Genomic DNA, 18,692 nt, shown 5'->3' with positions numbered 1-18,692 from the left:
TTTCTTCTCTAATCTTTTGTTCTCATTTTCTCATATAATTTTGTTGGTTCCTTAAGCAAATTGGGCTACTAAGATTTTATTGGTTTTCTCAAACAAATCAGCTACTAATTTTTTATTATTAACAAAGAGATGAAGGTTCCTCATCTCTGAGATCACCATTTCACCATCACCTCCAACCTTGGGAACAGAAACCCCATGAAATAATGCTGCATGCAATGAACTAGATTGGTGCAATTAAGTCATGTACCATGAGAAGCATAACTGGCAAAAGGGACATCAATGGGTATAAATCAAATTGTCCTAAAGCTCTTCCAAAAGCCACTTGACAAGATCTTCTACCAACTTCATACACTAAAGAAAGCAAGAGAAGGATGTGTTTGGATTATGTGATGACCAACTTTTAGGGTTTCTTTCAGTGTTTTCTGGAGCCCAGAAAGCAGCTTAAATGGCCATAATCTCTTACAATATTTTTCTCATTTTGGAACATGGACAGTGTGTGTGCTGCACATGTTTTAGAAAATTTTATGAAGACGAGGTTGTGTTTTACGTTGTTAAAAGAGAGTTAGTAACTTGAAACATTATAAATCATTCTCTTGAGGAATCCATTATTATAAGCTAAAATCCTGTGCAATGCACGTGAAAGAAAGAAAAATACATATGATTGATCACAAATTAGGTAAATATATATAATAATAATTCTTAAGAGTCCTTCCTTCATGTATTTTTGTTTGTTTGAGATAACATTGTTCTCATTTTGCATTGCTCTTCCCTTTCTTTATTAATTTTTCCCTTATTTTTTTTCAATGAATTTTCTGTTCTCTATTTAATTGGAAATACTCATAATTTCTTAAGAAATTTAGGTGGAAATACTTATTTGTAAACATTCAATCTATATAAAGCTCATAAAGGATGGCTGAAGCATTTCGAAAGGAAGCAAGTACACATATAGCACAAATTTGTATACCCACTGAGGTTCTTTAGTTGCATTGTTTACACACTGCATACGATTTTGCAATCATCTACTACACCCTTGTGTTAATAATAGTTATGGATTTCTTTTGCAGGAAAAAGCAGCAAGGTAATCAAAAGTACCATCCGCTTATTTGATGCAGCTTAAACGATGCATGAAGAATCATCTGGTAAACATGAAGTAGAACTTGGATATGTTTGAATAGTTATAATCTATGTTGATGACACCCCAAAACAAATAAACAAGTGACAGATGATATAATTTTCCCGTTGAAAAATGAAGATATAACAGGATACTGAAAAGATGTTAAATATTTTGGCAAGATTCACACAAGCAAACATTGATGTGCAAACAGAACCAACTATATATATATGTCACCTCTTTCCTCAGCTGCTTTTTGTTGGCACTAAATGATGATATTATAATTCGATTTGCTTTATTAAATTAAACTGCTAGGTGGACTTATCAGTTAGGTTTCTTGAGTCCATGTTCTTTGATTTTGTATGCAAATGGGTTAAATATGCCCACTTGATGTCTTACTAGTGTTGCTCAGAGTAGTGCATATGTGGTAACTGATTAGTTGATATTGAATTAATCAAGACTACCTACTTTTAGCAACTACAAGATGTTAAACCATAGAAATAAAGATTTATACATGCATAAACCTTCTTGCAACAAAATCATATTAAAATGAGATGTCACATGGAAAGAGACATTCTTCTGAAAGCTAACAGTATTAAGACCTGAAAGTGCTGTTTTCTGAGAGAGATTTTTTCTCTTTTTCTTTGCTAGAAAGAGATCCTATATCTGTTCATTCTTCCTCTTGTGAGGTGGAAGGTAGCTGTCATGGGGAAAAAAAAGAAGAAAATAGTAGGGATATCTGCAGTACAGCATGCATAAACTAATTAAGCCACAATGATTACACAACATGAGATCTCCAACCCAATTTTGCATGCCAAAACAAACCCAGACTGAAGTTGGTCATTAAATTTGTCTCATCAGTTGCTGCTGCTACTCTGATGCATTTTATCCTTGATACAACCATCTCCTTTCTATTCTGGAATGGATGGGATCATGGGTTGTGTGAACCAGTTAAATTTCCAGTACTTTGTTAAGCTTTATATCAGATTCATTTCTCTTTATGTTCTTTATGTCTAAATTACATGAGTCTTCTTTTTTCATTATTAAGCTTTACACATATTCATTTTTTTTATTTACATTAAAAATATTTAAAGTTCCTTTTATTGGTTTTAGTAAAGTGATACTAAATCTCCTTGCCAAATTGCCATTACCTAGATTATGAATATATGCACTTGAAATGAAATTTATGGTCATTTTATTTTTCTCTGTTTTTGAGAAGAACATTGCACATCAGTTGCAAGTTATTATTAACCACAATTATAAAGTATAAGTGATATCATCTTCGACAAGTAGCCATTAAATTAGACATCACTTTGTTGACTAGGTAGGACCAACATGAAATAAAGACCTTGAGATAAACTTGGGTAGATCCTGTTCTTAACCAACAAAGATATCAGTAAGTTTAGTTAGTAAAGACTTTGACAATTTATCACATGATCCTGACTCGAATTCAACCTTCGTCATTTGTCTTTTTTTTAAAAAAAAAACTTGAAATAAACTTAGCCACTAATCAACACCAATCAAAGTTTATTTTTTCTCTCTCTAATATTCTATTAATACATTAGCTTGTGGCTACTTAGGAGCATGTCAATAATGTGCTACACTTATGAGACTCTTTAAGGCTTGTCAATAATGTGCTACACATATGAGACTTTTGAGGCTCAACTCTTTGGCAACTGTGTCTACTTTACACCGCATCTAAAATTCTATTTAGCAAGAACAATCCAATGCATAATAATCCCATCAATGAGAGTTTGAGGAGGGTTACTTTAAATTTCTTTGTTTGAAAATAAAAGAAAATGAATGTTGAATATGCATGGCTTAGCTAAGTAAGATGCCTTCAATCATTAGATCATTGTGCAAAAACAAAAAAAAAATCAATTATGTTGGAAGGTAAAAATTTTAGTACATTATAGTTGGAGTTATAAAAGGAACAGGTACAAGTAGAGTAAAGATGAGAGACAATGATTTTTTTTTTTACTATAATTTATTTTTATTGTCTATTAATTTTACCAAATTGTTAGAGTTTATCATTACCTAACTGTGTAATTATGTATGAAAAGTTTGTAAAGAGCACTGTACACATGATCTACTCTCACTTTTCATATTAATCATTTTATATTTCTGAAAAAATAATTACCATAAAATTGAGTTGATTAAATAGATAGGCTACTGAGATGTAAATGATGAATATAATTTCTGTGTAGGCCATGTTGCACACAAAAGTCTTCCTCCAAAAAAAAAACATTTATTTGATTTCTATTTGACTAGAACACATAAAAGATATACCTGAAATATTAATTTAGTAGTAACATACTTTACTCAATTATGTTAGATTCAGGATTCTCTTACAATTTTTTTTTAAATTTAGAATATTAGTTTCATGGTAATGTTGCTTACTCACTTATCTCAAAACTTTAATCTTCATTTTATAAATTATGGATGAATATTTTGTATTATAGTAGGAAATGTTTATAAATTTACTTTTTTTATCCAAGACCATTCTTGTGACTTAGGAATCCATATCTGATTAATTTTCATTTCAATCATCTATTTATTTTGTATAAAAAAAATTTTATGATTAATTAATTAATTAATTAATTAATTATAATTCGGAAAATATATATTAATTTCCCAAAAGAAAGGTTGCCACATTATCTGATATTGTTGAATCTTTTGAAGCCTTTCTCTGTTTCCAATGTGTGAAGAAAAAAGTCATTTAGGATACGTTTGGGAATACATTTAAAATATACATTAAGAGCCCAATGAATATTTGAAATGTGAGTTGATGCTTGGTGAATTTTTTTCAATTTGCTTTTAGTCTAAATACAATGTTCAAACATTGATGTTATCTTACGAGAGCATTAACATTTTAGTATTTACAGGATGCTAGTATAATTTTTTTTTAATTTGATAGTATTTTATGACTTTATCTAAAATTATAAGATTGTCAAAATGATTCAGTGAGAAATTAATATGATTTTTATTTTTTATAAAGGTAAATTTTTATTTATTTATTCTTAAAATTTATTTTATATGTATTTATATGATTATGTTTTTATTTATTATATATTTGGGCCATATGAATTTTTTTATAAGATTACATATATTTTCATTTATTTATTTTATTTATTATTTATTAATTTAAAATTTAATAAATTTTTAAAATATAATTTTACCAAACAATATTATGTCAATATATATATATATATTTAAAATTAAATTTTTTATTTATTATTTACTAGACACTCAAAGAATTTCATAACTATATATTCACTAAAAAAAAAAAATTTCCTTCGATTGTATATTTAAAATTTAATTATTGGTCAAACACCCTCATCTCATCTCTTCGCTATATTTATATACCCACCACTCGTATTCCTACACCCTTAGCCAAGAATGCCTGCTACTGAGGTGATGCCTGAGAAGTCCCATCCACTTGTTCACGTCCCTCCATGGGAATCTGCTGCTCCTACGCACAAAAGGTACCCCTCTCTCTCTCTCTCTCTCTCTCTCTCTCTGTTCCCAGATAGATTTGGTAGATGATGCAATGTTCGATGAGTGTGCTACTGTTATATCGTATGTAGGCTGGAGGGGAAGGTGGCCATCGTGACAGGTGGCGCCAGGGGCATCGGTGAAGCCACGGTTCGGCTATTTGCGTGGCACGGCGCCAGAGTCGTGATCGCCGACATCGAGGACGTCGCCGGGGAGGCGCTGGCGGCGTTGCTCGGCCCCTCCGTCAGCTTCATGCACTGCGACGTGGCCGTGGAAGCCGACGTCGAGCGGCTTGTTGACCGCACCGTCGCCCGGCACGGCCGCCTCGACGTGATGTGCAACAACGCGGGGGTGCTCTGGGCGCAGACGCGGCGGCGCAGGAGTATCGTGGCGCTGGACGCAGAGGAGTTCGACCGGGTGATGCGCGTCAACGTGCGGGGCACGGCGCTGGGCGCCAAGCACGCGGCCCGCGCCATGCTCCCCCGCCGCCCCGGCTGCATCGTCTCCGTGGCGAGCGTGGCCGGCGTCATGGGCGGCCTCGGCCCCCACGCCTACACCGCCTCCAAGCACGCCATCGTCGGGCTCACCAAGAACGCCGCCTACGAGCTCGGCGCCCACGGCATCCGTGTCAACTGCATCTCGCCCTTCGGGGTCGCCACCCAGATGCTGGTGAACGCTTACCGCCGACCGAGAAGCAGGTGGAGAAGACGGAGGAGCTCGTGAGGGAGCTGGCCAACCTCAAAGGCGTCACCTTGACGGCCAGAGATGTAGCCGAAGCCGCACTTTATCTTGCCAGCGATGAATCCAAGTATGTGAGTGGCCACAACCATGTGGTTGACGGTGGTGTCACCACCTCAAGAAACCTCATTGGTAGAGACACATTTCTCAACCGGACTTCATTTCTCAACCGGTTCTTGTTGAAAGCTTTCACACACACTATCATTATTTGCACAAGTAAAAGGGTAGATAGTAGAGAAATGAAGAGAAGAAGAAATGTTTGCAGGAATCAGTCATTAATATCTGTCACTACCATTTTTATTGTTGATTATTTCTCATCTTCATCATGCTTTGCATACAAAAAGGCTTTAGTCCCTATCTACTTAAACTATCACTATTAACTGCTTCAAAAAATCTTGGAAGAATTCCACTTGGTTGCTTTATCTGTTAGAAGGTCAGAAAAATATGCTCAAAGGTTGATAGCTTTAGGAGATGTCATGGCTCGATGAGATATAATCATTTCGAGAAGTATTTTAATCAAAGTGTTGGAATATTATTGGTTGAGTTTTTCTTCATGACTCATTTGGGCGGTTTAAATAAATCATAACGGAGGATGAATGGATAATGAGAGTTCAAACTCGTAACCTATATATATATATATATATATATATATATATATATATATAAAGGGACTCGAACATGAATCACCAATTGATTGAGTATGATTCTTTTTTTTTTTTTTTTGAAGCCTTTTAGGAAGTGGCATAGTTTTTGAACTGAAAAAAATGCAAACCTTCATTGGTTTAGTAGCAGCAAGTTGTTAAGAGGCTCTGAGGTGCTGCATCAAGCCTCTCTCTCTCTCTCTCTCTCTCTCTCTCTCTCTCTCTCTCAATATGAATTATACTTGCAAGAGAGAGAGACATGTGGGTTGACAATTACCATCACAACTGAAGAACAGAAAACTCATCAGGTGCTGGATGGTTGGGCAAACACTGATGATGTGAACAAAAATGCTTAATCCTAATTAAATGGGTTCTTGGAAATATCCTAAAAAATTTATATTGCAAGTCTCTAGTCCAGATTTGTCCTGGTTGAAACCCTAATTTCATAAACATTTGACAAGTACGTGGGTCTGCTTTTGGAGAACAAGTAGATCTGAAAAAGAGTGATTATTGTATCATTGGCACATTAATTCACAATGACATGTCACAGAGATGCAGATGAAGCAAAGAACAGCACATTGATTTCTCAGTTGCAGCTTTTTAACTGGATGGCAATGAAAACTCCATCTTCACATGGCAGATTATTTTTTTTCAAAAAAAAAAAGATATATTACTTCAAAATCTGAAGGCCCTCCAGACCTGATCAGAAACAAAATTTGTAGGCAGCTAGGCAATGCCCACATCTATTGCATTCCTTATAAACATGAAGAATCTTTACATATTGAAACTTGTTTAGCCAACAAATAAGGTTTCTAAAACTGTTAGTCAGACACCATGGGGGTGGCTCCTCCCTGTTCAAAACTTTCACCAAGTCAGCATCATCAGATTCAATTTCAAGGCATTGAACCCCCTCTGTGATAGCTGGCTTGATCCCATCAAATGGCCATTAGCCCATTGTATCTACTCCTCCCTTCCAAGAAAATCCTGCAGTTTGTCAGTAGACATACATCATTACTATCAGACAATAGAAACCAACACCACCCTTTTTAGACCTGATCATCATAAGTCTCATCATCATTCAACTTAATCCACCCTATAGCAGGTTTAATTCATTGGATCCATATTTTACAAAGACCTGCTTCTAAAACTTTCAGAACCATAAAGTTCCATAGATTTCACATCACAAATAAGCTCTTAGCAAGAACATGAGTTTTTGCCTCCTGAGAAAGCATCCAACAACTTCAACACATCGCTTATCAAGAAACAGATTTTTTGATGTATTGCTTATCAAGCAACAGATTTTTGCCTTCGTTCATCCGGAAGGAATTGGTGTGTTTCAGGTCTGCACTTGTCGACTGGAGTACACCTTGTCTAGAGCAAGATTCAGAAATAGGTAAAGCACCCAGGCAAAACATAAACCGAATCTTGTACTGATTACCGTCCAATTTCTTCACAGCAAATAATGTCCTTGGGCCTCTTATCTAGTGCACAGACATAACAAACTGGGAAGGCCAAGGTTAAATGGATAAATCTTTACTCGATGTGATAATGGAACTATTTACAGTACATTCAAAATGCCCCCAGTAACAATTTACAGTCCAGTGATAAGACATCATTCATGAGAAAAATCAATGAATTGCCTAATCGACCTGGCTCAGGAGATTACTTGTGGAGGAATGAGAACTCCTAACAACTGCATCACCAACGTTTAGCCCTCCGTTAGCAGGTTACTTCCAAAAGAAAGCCATGAGCATCGCGATGACAAGAACACAATCGTTTCCAGGATAAACAGTAAGCCGAAACTTATGCCTTGAATAAATAATCTTCCTCAGTTTGTACAAGAGACTTGTCTGCAGCCAAAAAAGAGTTATATTATTTCACACAAATCTGACAGACTTAACTGGTTCAATGACCCATAATATGATATCCAATTAACCAAAAGACAATAGAAACTAGATCTGCTGCAATGGCAGCTTGGCCTGTTTAAAAATAGACCTAAAACTAGTTTGAAAGAACAACTCCAAAAGGATGAACTGATTGCACTCATGGCTCGAGAAATGTGGAACAAAGACATCTATGGAGTATTCATTAACAGAAAGTAAACTAGAAACAAGTTTTCGTTCATAGATGCTGACATAGAAAAGAAAATTATTTATAAAATGAAAAATATCCTCCTGTACCGAGCCAATTGTGTACCAAACAGAACCTAGGTAACCAAAACAAAGGAAGTAATAAAACAAGAGAAATATACTAAAATTTTGTCGTCTTTAAGCTTCTTTACCATCATCTTAACATGCAAAGGGTCCACAGCACTGTCACAAGGAAAAAATACATTAAACTTTGCCGTTTCTTGATCTAAAAACAGAACCAACATCTTTGGTAGTGCACTCCTGAAATCCAGAATCAACAAAAGACTTGACAACAAAATATCAAGAAGGAAAACTGTCTTAGTTCCTTCTTTACATGATGTCCACATGTAAGATGCCAGTAAAACATCTCACAAAAACTTATCATTTTTCCTTGTTCTCCTGTTTCACATCCCAGCCACAAAGATTTTTGAAATTTTTGTCTTGCTTCAACTTCTAACAGCACACTTCTAACTAAATCTAAATCTTCTCTGCGGTGGAATGTCGTATAAACTAATTGCTGAATACTATTCACTAGAGTAGAAAATGCAAAAATAATTCACCTAAACTAGACAAGATTGTCCATTATAAAATTTTAAAGTTCACAAGCCAAGAAAAGGGCTTTAATGGAATGGATGCTGTTCCTTTCACTAGAAAGAGACAAAAAGAGTCAAAAGCCCTCCATTATTGATAAATCTATATAAGGACAATGTAAATATTTCCATGTTAGTTGATCACCACTTTTTATCATTTTACATCCAGAATGGGACTGATCCAGTTCATCAACCATTTTTTCCTCCTGCATCAGATGATTATCTAATGTTCTTCAGAACGTCTACTACTATTGTATTTTCCCCCCAAAGCAATTTCTCAGAGAACTGGACACTTGCAATTCAGCAGTTACAATTAGCTCATTCGAAACTACATTTGTACAGATCAACAAATCTCATCATCTCGTACCAACAAGGAGAAATCCACAATGATTATCTCAATGTAAAGCACACAAAGACCTTCCGAACCATTTTTCTGCTTACAACTAACTTATGTTCTGCATTCATCATTCTCCATCACTCACCAGACAAAGAAAGATTCAGGATATCAAATAAACCAAGACCACATAACTTTCCTCCAACTGCTCATACCATCCTTGAAATATGCTAACAAGAAATTATGACCCACCACCATCCCCTAAAAACCAGAAATGAAGAAAATAAAAGAAGAATAGGATTCATCACAGAACCCCTGCAAACTTAGCACTTATTCCTGAATCATAATGATGTTGAAGAATATTAACAAAAATTACACCAGTGACATAATATGCCCTTAAAGTCGAGCAAATAATGGAGCAAAATTGATTATTACCTGAGCCACAGTCGAATTCCCACTTATTATGGTGCATGCTCTTCGAAAAGGGTTGCCTTTGAGTCTAAAACATGGTTTTTGGTCACCTATATTCGTGCTTGATAAGAACACGTGTAGCTCAGTTTCAAATGGAGAGTATAATATCTTTCTCACTGTAAAAATCAAATCCTTCAGTTCCTGGCTGTTCCCTCTGAAGCCGTGCCACTCATCCTACAAGATTATGTACTTCAGAACAACCGTGAAACTTCAAAGTAAAAGCTAAGCTATATTAAGAAACAAAATGGATATCCATAAATTACAAGGATCAAAGCTACTTGTACAAGTCCGCCTCTCTATCGTATCAGCATGAATAATCGAGTCACAAGAACATCCAAGTTACGGAATCTTGACGACTTAATCTGCAAATTTGGTCATTTATTGTCAAGACCACAATTCGCCCTAAGGAATAACCTAACGCGATCCTTAGATTTTGAAGCTGGTAAATAAAGGAAGAACAAAGTATCAGAAAGAAGTTGCAACCACGGCTAGTGGCCAAGCTCTTGAATTCACGAGCACGAACTAGTCCACGAGAATTAGCTATTGATGCTTTACCGGGTACGACCAAAAAATAATACTAAAAAGATGATATTTGAACGCGGTGTGAAGGAGAGGATGGAAGAGCTAACGTTGTGATAGACGACGCTGATCAAGGGATTGCCGGCGGCGTCGAAGAGGGTCTTGGTGAGGCGAGGATTGGGGGCGGAGGAAGAGGAGCAGCGGAGGCGCCGGGGGGCGCAGATCCGGTAGGCGAGGCTGCCCTGGGCGTCGCGGACGGTTAACCCGTGGCCGGTGAGGGATTTGCGGATCTTGAAGTCGACGGGGATCTGCGGATCCACCGGGAAGAAGGAGGCGGTCTCCATGGAGCGTCTGGGGCAAGGGAAAGAGCAGAAGTCGAGGTCGGAAGAGTGCGAGGGCAGCGCAGCGGGCACACCGAGAAGGATCGCGAGCTTGCCTTTTTTGACCCGACTACTTGAGATGGTGCGTGTTTCCACCCGACCATAGGGGAAGGTAGCGCGGACAAGAGAGCCCTGCGATCGCAGGTTCGAATGGATCATCCACCCACCGACGGCTACTCGTTTATAGGGATCTAATAAATAGTCTATTTAAGACTTGCAAAATTTCATCCAATAAATTTATATTTAAGATAATAATCCATTGTATCATATCAAGATTATTTGATTATTTGTTAATCAAAAGATAAAAACTTAAATTAAATTAAAATATAACATATTACCTTCTCTTAAAAATAGTTATCTTGAATTTAGTTTAAGAAAATATGGGATAATTGTGCATATGTTATTAATAATGTGTATCACTAAGGTGGAAGGTGATTCTGTTATAGAATGTGTATCACTAAAGTGGAAGGTAATTCTGTTATAGAATGTGTATCACATCGAATTCTATCTCGTCCCTTTGGATGTCACTTGTTGTAGCCAAGTGACGATCCTTCAAAATTGTTGTCAATTTATCATGGTAGTTAGATTTGCTCGGGTAACAACACCTCTTATAAATAAATAGGACGTAATAGATTCATAAATAGAAATCTTAAACCGTTTACCTATTCTCGCTATTAAAAAAATTTATTTAAATTAAGTTTGAACCATTGATTTAGACCACTGCATTAAGATATTATAAATCTCGACTCTTTGAATGTATATCACCGTGTTAGCATCGGATTCTACCTCGATCCTTTGGATGTCACTTGGCTACACCCTTCGGAATTATTGTCAACTTATTATGATAGTTAGATTTGCTCGAGCAACAACACCTCTTATAAATAAATACGACCCAATAGAGTCATAAATAAAAATCTTAAACCGTTTACCTGTTCTTGCTATTAAAACATTTTATCTAAATTAAATTTGAGCCATTGATTTAGACCACTACATTAAGATATTACGAATCTCATCAGAAGTGCCCTCCGTGATTATATTTGGAATTCAATCGTAATAATAAATCACTATCTTATAAAAGATCAATCTAATAGATTTGACCAAGGGGGAGAGGAAAAAAATAACGTCCAAAAGAGATAGCCTCCATAAGAGTCTACCCACAAGAGAACCAAACCAAGGCTTCGATAGCTCATCCAAATCAAACGAAATAAAATCTTATAAAAAATTCTTAATTTGATAAAAAAAAACCCATAAGTGAAAAATAAGCATTCCTACCAAAATAGAGGATAGTGAAAAATAACATGATCAAATATTATACTCATCACTTATTATTTATAAAAAAAATTAGGATCAAAATTTTTAAAATCAGTCTAAGAATTATTGAATCATATTTTATTTATTTAGTATTAAATAAATTATTAATGAAAAAATGTGACTTCAGTAAAATATTATATATTAAATAAATTAGTTCGACAAGTTTGTCACCGTCGTCGATATGTCCGAGTGGTTAAGGAGACAGACTTGAAATCTGTTGGGCTTCGCCCGCGCAGGTTCGAACCCTGCTGTCGACGTTTTCTTTTTTTTGTATTTTTGTTAGTAGCCCATGATACCTCTCCTACCCGTCAACCCTCACGGAAGGGAGCGAATGACGAGGGCCCACCTTGTGGATCCAGCCAATGACGTTGTTGGGTACTTCTTCAGGACAGGAAAAATAATTTTATTCCTGTTATTAGTCCGCCAGGCATCCCATGATTGCTCTTCCCAAACACGTCACGCTTTCTTCCTCCAAACGCCAATGAAAGATGGAGACAGTAAAGGGTGAATAGACATCAACCAATAGCGTCGTCGTCTCCTATTCTCTCATCTCCTTCCCTCTCCTATTAAGCGTGATAGTCGACCCAACTACCCTTCGCCATTGGACAGGCCCAGTGAGGGAAAGGAGAGATCGTTCCACCTCTACCTTCCAGTAAAATATCAGGTACTCTCGATCTGGTGTTTATCTCCTCATCTTGTTCTTGATCCATCTCCGATCTCATCTTTCGGCATCTCGTATGATTGCCTATTCAGGTTCACTAGACAGATTAAATTTCGAGGAATTTATTGCCCCTTTGGAGAGACCTTGAACTGAGATCCATATCTGATGAGGGGTATTTTGATTCTTGCACAAGGTTAAGATCTGAACATTAATTCTTGACCGGCTCCAGAGTTTTCATCCCGTTCAATGCTTTTTTGTCTTGGAAGAGCACTCAACTAGGGATTGGTGGAGTGGAATCTTGGGCTTGAGATGTTACGTAAAGCTAGAGTTTTTCGTGTTTGGTCTTGAGATTTGGATGTTCAATAGGGAATTCGATAAGCAAGATCATCCAACTTTTGGATATTTGGTACTGGTAGTAGCTACAAGTTTTAGTTTTGTGGAACATGAGCCTTCTTCTATACTCTGATGATTGTTCTGTTTCACGGGTTTGGTAATTCTAATGCAAAGTTTCCAAATTTACGATAGCTAGTGATCTAAATTTTAATCTGCAAGAACCACAGAGACTTTGATTTCAGTTTCCTCTGATGGTGTATCAACATAGCTTTAGTCCCATTAATCTTGGCAGAACACTCGACAAGGAATTGGTGAAGTGGTATTTTGGTCTCTAGATGTTAAGCGAAGCTGGAGAAATTTTTTGTGTTTGGTCTTGTGATTGGGATATTAAATTGGGAATCCGATAAGAAAGATCATCTAAGTCTTAGAATTTTGGTACTAGTAGTAGCTACAAGCTTTGGGGAACATGTGCGTTCTATGCTCTGGTGATTGTTATTTTGCATGGGTTTGGTAATTCTAATGCAAATTTGTCAAATTTATGACAGATAATGATCTAAAAATTTTCACTACTCAAAGTCTTTACCTTCATAATCAAGATAATTTGCATGTCACATATCTTAGCCTGGGGACTTTGTAAATGATACTATATCAAGATTTCATGCTAAAAGGGAGAACTCAGTGCACGAGACTCCTTCCAATGCTAGATTTTGAGAGGGTCAATGCATGCTGTCTTACCTCTATGTTGAGAAAGGTAGTTTCCAAAGCTTGAACCTGATTTCCTAGGTCTCAAAGGAACAACATTACTGTAATATCAAATCCCACATCATCAACATTTCATGCTAGGTTAAAAAAAATACTAATTTTCTTTTTCTGAGACCTGTTTTACCAAACTTAAAAGCATATCTTTTCTATACATGGTTAAGTTTTGACCATGATTTAGCTTGTTGGTCTTTTATTTTATTTTTCCTAGTGATGCTAAGCACATCTCTGCAGTCTATTCTATCTCTCTAACCATTTTTCTTTATGAGAATGTCTATGCATATTCTTGCCAAATATTCATTTTGAAGCCAAGGAGATGGAACTTTTATGGCAATCAGCATATTTGAATGATTGATAAATATATACCCATGGTAGTAGGCATATAGACAATATATTTTAATCAATGGTTGAATACTGAGAAATAAACCAATATTTTGCTTATGTAACAGGTAACTATGGATTCAAGATTAAGCTTTTCACTTCTTATGCTGGTAATCAGCTTTATTCCAGCAAATGCCAGAAGTCTGGCTACCTTGGATGCCTTTGGTGAGTTTTTTGATGTGGATTGTCTTGGTAATTTTGTTTTCAAACTGCTTCATTCATGCCATTGTACTCTAACGAGGGACCTCTTTTGGTTAGTGTGCACAATATCAAGTGATCTATGTTACTTCTCCAGCTCATAATTTCATGTAATTTTGTAAAACCATGACACAGTAAATCTCGACTATGTAGAACACAATATAAAGGCATCGATTAGAATCTAATATGACATGTTTGATTGCTCAAATTTTATTAACTTGACTATTTTTGTTCTCGTCTCTTTTACTGTGGGAAAAGGACTGTCCTATTGGTCAACGTAAGTCAGGTAGGTTGCAATGTACTATACAAAAATGTTATTGGCACATGCCATGTGAACAAGTGTTGGAGGCGTTAACACATAATCCAATTAATATGTTGTGCCGACTGACACAGGGGCATGCGAATACATGATATCATACCATGCCAAAGATATTGACATATTCGTATGCCATGAAATGATAATCCTTTTGTTGGAACATTACTTCATGTGTGCAAAATTGTTGTATACTTATTTACTGGACGTTCAAATCATGCACATTGTCCAAGGAATTTTGTTAACTATTTATTTCAATAAGAGCTTGAGTTCAATTGAATGACAAATGAGAGATTTACATAGAAGTTGCACCCGAGTTAAACTTGTAACCTTATGTGTTATGGGTTTAAGAAGTGTTAAATCATTTATTTTATAAAATATGTCATTTATAAAAATTTTAAAATAGGTATTACATGAATGTGGTTATAATTTTTTGTATTGCAAACACTGGCCATTCCTTCAAACTATCTCAAATCTCCTTTACAGTTTTTTTTTTCCACTACTAGTATGCAAGCATTGTAACTAGATAATCAAAAGGGACACTTTTGTTGGACCTTTTAATTTGAAAATATTATGTACCTGCCTGATTTCTTGAAGATATTTTCTTCAGTTTCTCTAAATTTTAATATCTTCTGCAAGAACCCATTAATATTTGTTTTTCAATGCGATTACCAGTGTCTACATATCTTGTTCATTTCCTTTAGTTTATCAAGTCTATAATTGATTTTTCTTCTTAATCAATAGAATTACTTGAGAGCTATCATATAGCTTTGTATTTGATTCATGAACATCCTTTTTAAGCTGATATCTTTTGATGTATTTTTCCCAAATTCTTCATCATTACTATTTTCTACTATGTTCCATGGTATTTCTCTCTTTTAGCACCACCAACTTTATATCGAAGACATGGATGACTTTTTAAACTCTCCAAAAAGACTTTCTTGTTACACATTTAATTAAATTAGTTATCAATATGGAAATATCCCATTGTACATGCATCATTTTCACTCAAGTTCCAAATTCATATTGTCACCTTTTAGACTTCGCGATTTAGTTTCAGAAGCATCTGATCTACCTTTTTCTTTCTCTTCCATTTCCTTCAAAAAACTGTCTTGCGATATAATTTCCTCGAGGTATAACTTCATAATATTTGCATGTGTATTCATGTGTCCTATCAATTAGAAGGGAGGCTGTTTTTTGGTTTCAATGAAGGCAGCCTCTTTAGTTGCAAATGTGACCTTTTTTTCTGAATAATCAAATATAAGGAAATCAGGAATCTTCTTATTTAGCTTCTATGCATGGTCATTTTCTACATGTATCTATTTTAACAAAACCTGATTAATTAATCATAATGGTTGAGAAAAATAAGGGTGGCAGATATAGATGTACTATTCACATCTATATCTGCTTTAGAACCTATTTGAATCCATATTCATATCCTTTATAAACAAATATGGTTGCATGACATTCCCAGTATCCATATATAAGTGTAACTACACATGGTTTTTTCAATAACTGATCTGTATCCAATCTGTTTTAGAACCTTCAGACATAAGTGTAACTTATCAATCATAATCAGACTTCATCAAGAGGTAAAATACAAAAGGGATACTGGATTGTATGTATCAATTCCAAAATTATGTGGTCGTACTGGAACTGTGTTTTATCCAAGGTTTGCCATACCGGACTGTACCGCCCGGTACGGGTGGTACGTACCGGTCCGACAGACCAGCGGTACGTGGACCGCACTATACCGTACCGATACCGTACCGATACTGTAGCGATACTGTAGCACACTGTAGCTGGGTGTACCGCTCGGTACACCTGTGTGTACCGCTCGGTACACCGTACCGTACCGGTACCGAGCCCGGGTCGAAACACCTGTACGGTACGATACGGCGAACCTTGGTTTTATCAATCATATGAATCAGGAAAGTTTTTGCATACTTGATTAGTTTCATGCTCATGTTTTAGTTGTGGAAGTGGATAACAAGATACAAAGTGAAAGTAGCATCATAAAGAATGAAAAATTGTGCACACTCTGTGAAGACTTCACTTCCAAGGCTTTATACTATCTTGGTGAAAATGAGACTCAGACTCAGGTTATCAGTACACTTCACAAAGCATGTTCCACACTGCATTCTTTCAAACAACAGGTATGCTTGCCCCTTTTTTTGTGTGGAGAACATCTAGTTCTGATTAAAATTTTTAATATACATATTGTGAATTCTAATTCTTTGTTCTCCTCTGGAACAATTTTTTTCTTGTCAGTGTATTACATTGGTAGATTACTATGCACCAATGTTTTTCTTGGAGGTTTCCACAGTAAGTCCAGAGCAGTTCTGTGAAAAGGTGAATCTCTGTGGGGAGACTGTAGTGATGCAATTGCCAAAGCGCGATGATGCCTGCAGCCTCTGCCATAATGTTGTTGTAGAGGTTCTTGTCAAACTGAAAGATCCTGACACAGAGGTAGTAACTCCTTTGCAATACTGGAAAAAAATTCTCCTGTGAAATACCAGGTCCCTGTTTATAATGCTTCAGATGCTTCTCTTCCTAGTTAGGACATGTTTTTGGTGCTATCTACTATCATCTTAATCACAGAACAAAATTTTCTCATATCTTAAAACCATAGTTCCATAATAGTAGCATCATCAATATATTGTTGGTACGTCAGATCAATGCCATTTAATGCAATCTTTGAGGATTAATAAATTCTGCTTCATGCCTGTAATGACTTGATTATCCATAGTTATCATATAACATGCCATATTATATTATCATTTGGCAAGAATCAATAATTTGCAGAAATTTATAGATACACTAGAAATGCTCTTTATACATTAATATAGGCTATTCTGTGCAATTTTATTGTGGTGATTAGGTGTAATTATTTTCAATTAGATGCATATCCTAATCTAACCAGCAAACATTCTCCTAATTGTTTGCATCAGCTTTAAGGCTCCACATTTGATATACTGTGTGATTGTTGTTTATATAAGATTGACCATCAATGTGAGGATCATTCCTTCCAAATGGTGCCTTTTATTTCGCACAAAATATAAGTCAGCTGTTCTTTAAATAGTCCATTCATTATTTCCTGTAAAATTTCATTTTATCTGAATGCAAATCAATATGGATGACTAAATGAGGAAGGTAATAATTACGATCCAAAGATCTAGTCAAGGTTGACTTTTCTTTCTCATAGGAATTTCGGATTGCTACTCCTCCCACTAATTTTTTCAATGAGAAGTTCGTTATAAGGCTATAGTTTTGACAACAAAATCATATATGAAATGAAATGAATTATTGGGCACGTTTATGGATTATGACCGACTTGTGTGTTTCTGGCAGTACAATTTATACTGTTAAATTTCTCTTCAATGCCTATCACTGAGTGATTTTGGCTCTTGCAAACTTTATTGTGGTACTTCAACATAATGTTTAGTACTTAAGCCAATGTTTAGGTTGCTTTTCTGTGACGATAATGCTTTATTATAAGTGATACAAAAATTCATTCTTGTTATTGAACTTCTTGTAATTTTTGTGTTAATTAGGTTACATGTTTATTTCATCTATGCGGTTTTCTGTATAGTTGTTGTTCCACATCATAAGACTGATACGCTCACCAGATCCTTTAAATGCGTCTTGTTCATGTCTTGAAGTATGATTTTGCACCTGCGGAATACTAATCAAATCTACCTGTGGATATTTTCCAGCTTGAGGTGCTCGAGACACTTCTGAAAGGCTGCAGCAAAATGGAGAATTTTGCCCAAAAGGTGAGCTTTTCTCCATGTTATATTCGCTTCATGGTTTTAGAATCATCTTGTGTTTGCTTCTCAAACTCAAAGACGTGATGGATTGCCTCCTCTTACGATCAAATGTGAATTACCCAAGACGAGTGATTGGGCTTGTCATTCAATTCTTCTCTTTATGCAGTGTAAGAAACTGGTCTTCCAATATGGCCCACTAATCCTCGCCAACGCTGAGAATTTTCTCGAGACGAATGATGTCTGCACCGCAATCCACGCATGCAAGGATAGTCAAGAAGATCTCACTGCATCCATGCTTGCTGATGCTTGAGCTATGAAGGTAAAAAGAAGCCTAAGAGATAACTGCGCTCTGCACATGAGCATAATTGTTGAACTTATGTCGCAATAATCTTTTACTCTCCAGTGCTGTAAATAGAAAACATCTGCATCAAGCTTGTCATTTGTTCATAAGCATATCAGTCTTGTACATTACCTAGTCAACCTGGCCTTGTAATAGTAAATACTTGACATCTCATGGCTCTGTGATTCTTAAATATCTCAGTATTATTCTAGTGTTCA

The 18,692-nt window shown here is 35.9% G+C and overlaps 2 protein-coding genes, 1 non-coding gene and 1 pseudogene across 4 annotated transcripts; 3 read left to right on the top strand and 1 right to left on the bottom strand.

The window, feature by feature from the left end:
• Positions 1 to 4,336: 4,336 nt before the first annotated feature.
• On the top strand, positions 4,337 to 5,724 carry LOC135631611 (short-chain dehydrogenase reductase 2a-like; annotated as a pseudogene).
• Positions 5,725 to 7,394: 1,670 nt separating this feature from the next.
• LOC135631181 (protein LURP-one-related 7-like) lies at positions 7,395 to 10,563 on the bottom strand. Its single transcript, XM_065138643.1, has 3 exons — positions 10,139 to 10,563; positions 9,474 to 9,683; positions 7,395 to 7,835 (listed from the first exon to the last, which is right to left on the bottom strand). Exons 1-3 carry the CDS (start codon positions 10,370 to 10,372, stop codon positions 7,713 to 7,715), a joined length of 567 nt encoding a protein of 188 aa, XP_064994715.1. The 5' UTR covers positions 10,373 to 10,563; the 3' UTR covers positions 7,395 to 7,712.
• A 1,331-nt stretch (positions 10,564 to 11,894) lies between these two features.
• On the top strand, positions 11,895 to 11,976 carry TRNAS-UGA (transfer RNA serine (anticodon UGA)). Its single transcript has one exon. It is a non-coding gene; the product is annotated as a tRNA-Ser (tRNA).
• A 204-nt stretch (positions 11,977 to 12,180) lies between these two features.
• Positions 12,181 to 18,692, top strand: LOC135632016 (uncharacterized). 2 transcript variants are annotated; one of them, XM_065140285.1, is made up of 7 exons: positions 12,240 to 12,383; positions 12,473 to 12,573; positions 13,922 to 14,018; positions 16,339 to 16,520; positions 16,636 to 16,833; positions 18,081 to 18,140; positions 18,301 to 18,692. In XM_065140285.1, the coding sequence occupies exons 3-7, from the start codon at positions 13,928 to 13,930 to the stop codon at positions 18,442 to 18,444; spliced, it is 675 nt and encodes a 224-aa protein (XP_064996357.1). In that variant the 5' UTR covers positions 12,240 to 12,383; positions 12,473 to 12,573; positions 13,922 to 13,927; the 3' UTR covers positions 18,445 to 18,692. The 2 variants fall into 2 exon arrangements, with proteins under 2 accessions (XP_064996356.1, XP_064996357.1); XM_065140284.1 differs by lacking the exon at positions 12,473 to 12,573 and having other exon boundaries at positions 12,181 to 12,383.

This window comes from Musa acuminata, chromosome BXJ3-2 (assembly GCF_036884655.1).
Source record: "Musa acuminata AAA Group cultivar baxijiao chromosome BXJ3-2, Cavendish_Baxijiao_AAA, whole genome shotgun sequence".
In the NCBI taxonomy this organism is placed as follows: Eukaryota; Viridiplantae; Streptophyta; class Magnoliopsida; order Zingiberales; family Musaceae; genus Musa; species Musa acuminata.
The sequence above is the reverse complement of the archived record's forward strand: the minus strand, read 5'-3'. Positions and strand labels throughout refer to the sequence as shown.

Bases quoted from the DNA above. Each gene is read 5' to 3' on its own strand.
- LOC135632016 (XM_065140284.1), top strand. From the start codon at position 13,928: ATGGATTCAAGATTAAGCTTTTCACTTCTTATGCTGGTAATCAGCTTT. The intron at 14,019-16,338 runs GTGAGTTTTTTG...CTCATGTTTTAG, and splicing joins GGCTACCTTGGATGCCTTTG to TTGTGGAAGTGGATAACAAG. The intron at 18,141-18,300 runs GTGAGCTTTTCT...CTCTTTATGCAG, and splicing joins TGGAGAATTTTGCCCAAAAG to TGTAAGAAACTGGTCTTCCA.
- LOC135631181 (XM_065138643.1), bottom strand. From the start codon at position 10,372: ATGGAGACCGCCTCCTTCTTCCCGGTGGATCCGCAGATCCCCGTCGAC. The intron at 9,684-10,138 runs GTTAGCTCTTCC...ATAATCTTGTAG, and splicing joins TCAGCGTCGTCTATCACAAC to GATGAGTGGCACGGCTTCAG. The intron at 7,836-9,473 runs GTAATAATCAAT...TTTTGGCTGCAG, and splicing joins GGAATTCGACTGTGGCTCAG to ACAAGTCTCTTGTACAAACT.